This window comes from Corvus brachyrhynchos, unplaced genomic scaffold (genome assembly GCF_000691975.1).
Source record: "Corvus brachyrhynchos isolate BGI_N302 unplaced genomic scaffold, ASM69197v1 scaffold25, whole genome shotgun sequence".
NCBI lineage: Eukaryota > Metazoa > Chordata > Aves > Passeriformes > Corvidae > Corvus > Corvus brachyrhynchos.
Window position 1 is genome coordinate 27,155 of NW_008238313.1, and position 7,497 is coordinate 34,651.

Here is a 7,497-nt window from a genome sequence, read left to right on the forward strand (position 1 = left end):
TTCCACCTCCTACGGCACCTCTTGCTGCTCGCCCGCGCCCAGAGCCAGCGCGCCCGCGCCGATTCCAACCGCCGCATCCTCGACGCCGTGGGGCGCTGACCCCCCCGCGGAATGCCCGAATGCCCCGAACCCCCTGTAACCGTGGGGCTGCACCGGCCTCCAGCCACCGCCTCGGCCTCTGCCCTGTAGGGCGCTCGGCACCAACACCGGCACGGGCTAAACCCGCCTCGGCCCCAGCGCTGGGGCGAGTGGGAGCAGAACTGGCCCCGGGACCAGCCCGCACCGATTTTGTAATAAAACATGGTGGAAACCCGAGGCGTGAGCGAGTGCGGGGTGGGGGCAGCTGGGGCTATGCAGGGCCAGGGATTGGGCAAACTGGGAACGTGCTCACTGGGAATGGGCTCACCAGCAACGGGGAATGGGGGAATGGGCTTGTCGGCAATGTAGAAGGGGCTCACCAGGGATGGGTAAACAGACTCATTGGGGGTGGTGGAACGGGTTTGCCAGGAAGGGGCAAACATGCTCACCGGGAACAGGGACAGGGCTCACTGTAGAGGGAGAAAGGGCTCAGAAGTAGGAGACAGGATGGGCTGGGCCAGGGCTGAGTAGGAGCAGCTGGGCCAGCAGCACAGACCCACCAGCACTGGGAACAAGGCTGTGTGTGTGCCTGGGTCAGGAGGTGACACACCATGTTCTTCAGAGGGGATGAGATGCTCACAGCCCCCCAGGTGTGGGAGCAGTAGGAAGCAAAGGGGGCAGAGGGATGGGAACAGTGGGTCCTCACCAGCAGTGAGCCAGGGACAAGGGGGCTGCACCCACCTGCCCGGAGGTGAGGACATGAGCAGGGAAGCAAGCCCTCCCCAGGAGGGCGGAGGGGAGGGCTGGGAGCTGGGGGAGGGACAGACACAGGCCCTTTGTGGGAGGACATGGCCACCCATGTGGGAGCACCAGGAGTGGGGGGAACCTCTGTGGGACACACGATGCTGCTGAGTGGGTCAGGGCTGGAGTCGTGGGTAGGGAGGGGGGCACTGTGGTGGGCCATGTCTCAGGCCTCCAACCAAGAGGACAGGGATGAAGCCTGCTGAGGCAGCTGGGGGAGGTTCAGCCTCCTTGTGGGTGGCCCTGGTCTTCGCCGGGGCCTCCAGCTTGGTCTGTGGAAGGTGTCCCTGCCTGCGGCACTGGGTGGGACTGGGTGTCCCTTCCCACCTAAACCAACCAAAAATTCTATTATAACATCCCAATACCTGCTGGAAGGGCAGCATGACAGGGCTGGAGCAGGAAGTAATGTTTTTGTACCTGGGGAGGACTGTGTGGGGGTGTGGCAGCAGTTGAGGTCAGTGCTCAGGGCAGGCGGGAGCACAGGCAGCACAGTGCTGGCAGGGTGTGCAGCCCCCAGATCTCAGGTGAGCTGCTTCCAGTGACCCAGTGGCTCTGGTAGGAGGCTGCTCCAAGGAGCAAAGCAGTTGGGGAGCACAGCCTTTGGGAACAAGCTCAAGGCTGGCGATTCCCCACTCCAGGCCCTGCTCCAGCTGCTCATGCTGTGTCCATTGGGACTTGGAAGGGGAAATTCCACCAGAGCATACCAGAGTACCCTGGAGCTGGAAGGCCATGCTGGCAAGGATTATAGTGGGACGATCCCACCTAGGAGATATTTATACCAGATGGGAGATATTTATACCTGACTTGGACAGCCTGCTTCAGCCAACCCTGACAAGCAGGGCTGGGGCTGGTGGGGTTCTAGGGGCCTCTTGCCTCTCATGCAGCTGTGGGTGGCTTCCCAGGTGGAGGGACCACAACCCCTCTGGGCAGCCTTTTCCAGGCACCCTGTGTGATGAACCTCACTGCAAAAACGCCCCAAATCTTTGGAGGCCAGTTTGTGCCTGTTGCTGCTGGTCCTGTCACTGGGCTCCACTGGGAAGAGGCTGGCTCCCTCCTCCTGCCCTCCCATTAGGCAAGCATACACATAGACAACCCAAAACATTCCAGTTCCTCCTCATGCAGCAGATGCTCCAGTCCCTTTGGCATTGCTTTGACCCTTTCCTGGACTCCAGATGTCACATCCTTCTTGCTCCAGGAAGCCCCAGCCTGGGCAGGATGCTGCATCCACAGCTCTCCACACTTCGTGGAGGGGAGGGCTCCCCTCCTCCCTTCATCCTCCCCATCCGGTGGGCTGATGTCCACCCAGATCCATTGGGAAGGGTTGTCACTGCTTCCTCCCCATCCAGTGTCACCACTGAGGATTTTGTTGTTCCTCATGTCCTTCAGTAGCTGTAGTTGGACACTTGTGATTAGTAATTACATCATGAACCTCGTAGGCTCAGCTAAGCTTCTCTTTTAAGGAAAAGGGAAGACTATCCCAAGAGCAGTGGGCTGTCTGGATGAGAGGCACCTGGAGTGTCGTGAGCAGGACTGAGCAGTACTTGGGGAAAAGGTAATTCCGGTAACAGGAGATCACAATCACTGACTCACTGACCACCTACTCAGAATGGACCCCGACTCAAATGGAGGAAAGAGCTGCACCTGTGGAGTGATCAGCATGAGGAGGGAGATGCACCCAGCAAAGAGGAGTTTGAGTCCTAATTAATAAAAGAGTTCTGTAATTGGTAACCAATGAATGCTGGTTCTTTGCTCAAATGTATAAATAATGTAAAGTTCTGATGCTCAGGGAACAGCCTTGGGGAAACCCTCAGCTCCTGGCTCTGCACTAACTGGAATAAAACCAGAAACCCCTTGCCTTGATTTGTGAATTGTCTGCACACCAGGAAGCCCACAGCTGGGACAGCAGTTTGTGATGGCCCAGATGGCATAGCCACAGTGCCCTGCCCAGACTGACTGGCCACTCCAGGCAAAGGGGCTTGGCAGGACAAATTCCAGTGTACTCCAACCTTGTGATCGGGTATTTTGGATGACCAGCCTCAACATCAGGACAACCAGTGACTCAATGGCACAACACATTCTAGAGGTATTTCCTTGGTGAGGGGGTGTTTGGAAATTGCCAACAAGCAGGATTTTGGGCTTGGGCTCTGCATAAGTTGAACTACAGTTTGGTGGTGCATATCTTGGATTTTTGATGTTTGCACACTTTTTCACATGCAGAGCTGGTGATGTGAAAACTGGGATTTAGGTGTGTGCATTGGGATAGTGTATGAAACAGTAGAAATTCCACAACTGAAATGGGTTCCTCTGCTTCTGTAGAAATTCCACTTTGCTTTCCTCTAGGATGCATCCTGAAGAGTTACGGTGACCCTATGATAAGTTGAAAAGGTACTGTAATCGATGGTTACCTCATTCTGAATTAGATGATGATGAAAAAAGGCCAGAAAACAACAGGTCTTTACAATATAATGCAATTTTACAGTTGATGTTACTTTGTAGGAAGCATAATGAACGGGATGAAGTCCCTGATGTAGATTTGGTTTTCACTTTAAGAAATAATTAGTAAACTAAGGAATAAAATGTGGTTTAGTAGATTCAAAAGTATCAAAATGGAATATATTCTTGGGGAAATGAAGAAAAGAAGGTAAGGGGAAAGATACTTGTCGTATGGTAGAAGAAGATAAAAGAGACAAAAACCCAAAGTCCAGTTATTGGCAGCTCCTCCAACACAAGGATCAGAGCTGGAGGTGGACAGTATATCCGGCAATGAAATGGTGGTTTTGATGCATCCCCCGTTTCCAGTAGGAGCAGGGAGAAAGGTAAGTCGGTATTACGAGCACATTTAGGGCAGCAGATGGACCTGAAGGAGAGGCAGTGGTTGTGCATGTGCCCGTCACAATTCAGACTTGCTGAATCAGAAGCAGCAAGCAGGATCATATCACAGAAATCCTAACAGAATGTGTAGTGTGATTAAAACCATGATGTCAATTCATAATCCAAAGTGGGAGGTCATCCAGATTGTCCTGGAATATTTGTTTCCCCACGAGGAATGGAGGGCAGTTTAGAAAAGGCTTGAGAAGAAGGAGTTAGGAAAATAGGATTAGATCAAAAGGTTCATGGCATCCCAAATCCTCACAAATTTCATCCTAAGAATGACTCAGAGTGGGATCTCAATCAGACTGCTGGTGAGATTCACAAAAATTGTATCAGAAAATTATTTTGTTGGGATTCTAAGAGGCAGTGAAGAAACTGAAACACCTTGACAAGTTGTATGATGGGAAGAGGGAGCAAAGCTTTTTGTGAAGGATTGTGTGAAGTGGCTCCCAAATGGATGGATTCAGATCCAGCAAGGGAAGGAAGCAGGATGCTGTTTAACAGGCTTTTTGTTGGGCAGTTGGCACCTGCTTTCAGAAAGAAACTCCAAAACAGAGGAGAGGTGGAGGGGATGGTTATTTCCCAAGTGATGCCTGTAAGGATAGGGGAAGAGGTAGAAGAGAAGGAGAAGAGCCAAGAGAAATTACTGAATCCACTGTCGGGGCAGGCAAGAGGCAGAGGGCAAGATGGATTTCAGGAATGAGGCTGGGGGTGAGGGTGGGGATTAACACCCCTCCAAAATATCAGAGTGCCCGTTGCAGACAGGAAGGGCACCGGGAAAAGGAGCATCCCCTACTTACAAATGGATAGAAGGGATAATCAGAAGACGCAGAAATTGGGCTGGGCTGAAGAGGACCAGAGGCATTACCTGTTTTCCTGGCCAACCCTTTGATTACAGTTAAGCTGGGGAATGAAACAATGGATTTTCTAGTGGATAATGGAGTAGTTCATTCTCTAGTTACACTGAAGGACCTTTAAGCAAAACCAGGGAGGAAATTCCTCAGGAGCAGGTAATCCCTCAGACCATTTCACAACCCATGGAATTCACAACTGGGAACACAAAATGACCCCATTACTTTCTCTGCATGCCAGAGTGTCCTTTGCCATTGCTGGGGAAGGATTTGCTATGCCAGCTGTGCAGGTCTTTACTGACAGAAGCAGTGACGTGGTAAATGGAGATTGGAAGTCTGGGCACACTGTGGTCACTACCACAAAGGCAGTGACAACAACCCATTGCTCACGAACACCCCGTCCCAGAAGACCAAATTGGAGCTCTCACTTGTGCCCTGGAATTGAGCTGAGGAAAGGAAGTCAATATTTATACTGACTCAAAACATGCCTTTGGCATAATCCATGCTCAGGGAGCAGTTTGGGAAGAGCAAGGAGTTTCACAGGCGAGTTCAGAAAAAAAATGTAGCTGAAATTCCAAAGATTCTGAAAGCAATTCTTCAACCAAAGAACACTACAATAATACATTGCAAAGCCCCCAGAAAAAGAATCCAAATATTGTAAAGGGATATCGAAGAGCAGATCCAGCAGTGGAAGAAGCTGCATCGAGGAAACCAAGCTGTGAAAGAGCTTTGATTCCACAAACCTGTGTGGAATCATCTCCAACAAATTATACCAAAGGAGAGGAACAATGAGTGGAACAGCTAAACTGTACTAAAAATAAAGAAGGGTGGTGGGAAACACCTGGAAAGCAGCTCTTGGAGATAGTGGAAATCCATCTTAAAAGGTGGCATCAAGAGACACACACAGGAGCAGATGCATCACTGCTTTTAGAAAAATTCCTTGGATGCAAGATGCAAAGTTTTGCAGAAAGAGTAGCTAGAAATTTATCATTTGCTGTGTTAATAATCCAAAAATAGGAAATAAAATACAGGGAGGAAGCACAAAGCAAGAAATATCCCCTGAGAAACACTGGCAAATGGATTTTACAGAATCACCCAGATGTAATCAATGCAAACATCTATTGGTATTCATCAACCACATTTCTGGTTGGCTGGTGTTACCAAACAGTTCATATTCCTAAAGAAAAGGCTTTGGAGGCCCAAGTCCATCTGTTACAGAATCCTGAACCTGAAGCAGAAATATCAGAGGAAGTGGACAATGCAGTCACCCCACTAGTATGGGCCACTAGAATTTCAGGATGGGCTTGGAATGCAGAATACGCCATTGAACAGGAGTACTCCACTCCAGAAGATCTACAGGACACTCCTCTGGAAGAAGCTGATGGCAAACTCTCCATGGATGGGAGCAGCTTTGTGAAGGATGGAATCTGAAAAGCCGGGAATGCAGTGCTAACTCTGCATGAGGTGATAGAAGCCAAAGCTCTGAGCCCCAAAACATCGGCTCAGAAAGCAGAGCTGATTGCACTGCCAGAGCGCTGGAGCTCCACAGGATAATACTGTAACTCTACAGACTGACTCAAAATTTGCTTTTGGAGTGGTCCATGCCCACAGAGCCATTTGGAAAGAGAGAGGGCTGTGAACCTCTAAGAGATCCCCCAGGAAACATGGACAGATAATACAGAGGTTGTTAGAGGGCATGCAGTGGCCTCAAAAGATGGCAATAATGCATTGTAAATCTCATCAGTTCAGAGAAACGCCAGAGAATACTGGATATGGCCTGGCTGACAAAGCGGTTGAGAAGGCTGCGGGTGGGGACATCCTGTTGGTCTTACCCAATAAATATTGGCATTTGGACAAGGAGGCTGCCAATTACCAGGCTGAAGATGAGAAAGTGGCAAGTTTGTTAGATCCTGAAAATAGTCCTGAAGGATGGCAGATTACATCCAGCAAGCGTTCCCCAGCGCCTTATGAGGAAGATGGCAGAGGAGCAACATAAGGGAACTCACTGGGGAATAGAATCTATGGCAGAAGCACCAAAGCCTCAAGTTCAGAGTGTAAAAGTAACTGCTATCATAAAAAGCGTCACTAAAAAGTCCCAAACCTGTTTAAAGAACAATGCACATCAAATCAGACAGCCCACACCCAGGACTGTCAGGAAAGGCAGTTGTCTGTGACTAGTAAGTCTTGTGCCAGCTAATGCTTCCTTATTTACTTACATTAGTGATTAATATGTACTAGCCAATGTCTTAGTTTTGAGAACAAGGGTTGTGTGTCAGAACAAAGAATGATAAGAGAAGTACATTATGACCCGATCACATATTTAAAATACTCTCAAGGAGAAAAGATTCATCAGAAGATCTGGAACCATACCAAAACAAGTCCTCAGAAATTATTAGCATATATGCTTGTATTCAGGAAATGTGATGAATATGTATTAGTTTCAGGAATATAACCTTGTCTGTTAGGTTACTGGGCATGCATGCTTTGAGGAGGATTTCCCATGCATCCAGCACTCCTAATAAAGTAATGTTACCTTTCTAACCCAGCAAATTGGTTGGTGAGTTTATTTCCCAGTTTTCTGTGACACCAGGGCTTTCCCCTGTTGCACCAACCAGAGTAGAGAAGTGATTAGGGTTTGTTAAAAAAAATAATACCCAGATTGGGGGTCCCAGAAAGAATTTCTTCAGATATTTATTTATTTCTACTTTACAGCAGAAATGGTGCAGGATATGTCCAAATTTTCACAGATTATTTGGGAATTATGCACCTTAAGGATCCCACAGTCCAGTCGGAAGACAGAAAGAATGAATCAGACAATAGAGGCAAATATCCAAGTTACAGCAAGAGGCTCGAGTGGAGCATCATCTTTGACTCTTACAGGAATTTGTGTCATTCC

The 7,497-nt window shown here is 49.0% G+C and overlaps 1 protein-coding gene across 1 annotated transcript in view; it reads left to right on the top strand.

Annotated features, from left to right (window-relative positions):
• Positions 1-3,675, top strand: part of CAD (carbamoyl-phosphate synthetase 2, aspartate transcarbamylase, and dihydroorotase) — a 29,067-nt gene extending 25,392 nt beyond the window's left edge. Inside the window, exon 45 of the mRNA XM_017733707.1 lies at positions 3,618-3,675. Coding sequence (XP_017589196.1) covers positions 3,618-3,660 — 43 coding nt within the window. The 3' untranslated portion in view covers positions 3,661-3,675. The remainder of the gene's footprint in view (positions 1-3,617) is intronic.
• Positions 3,676-7,497: the final 3,822 nt, after the last annotated feature.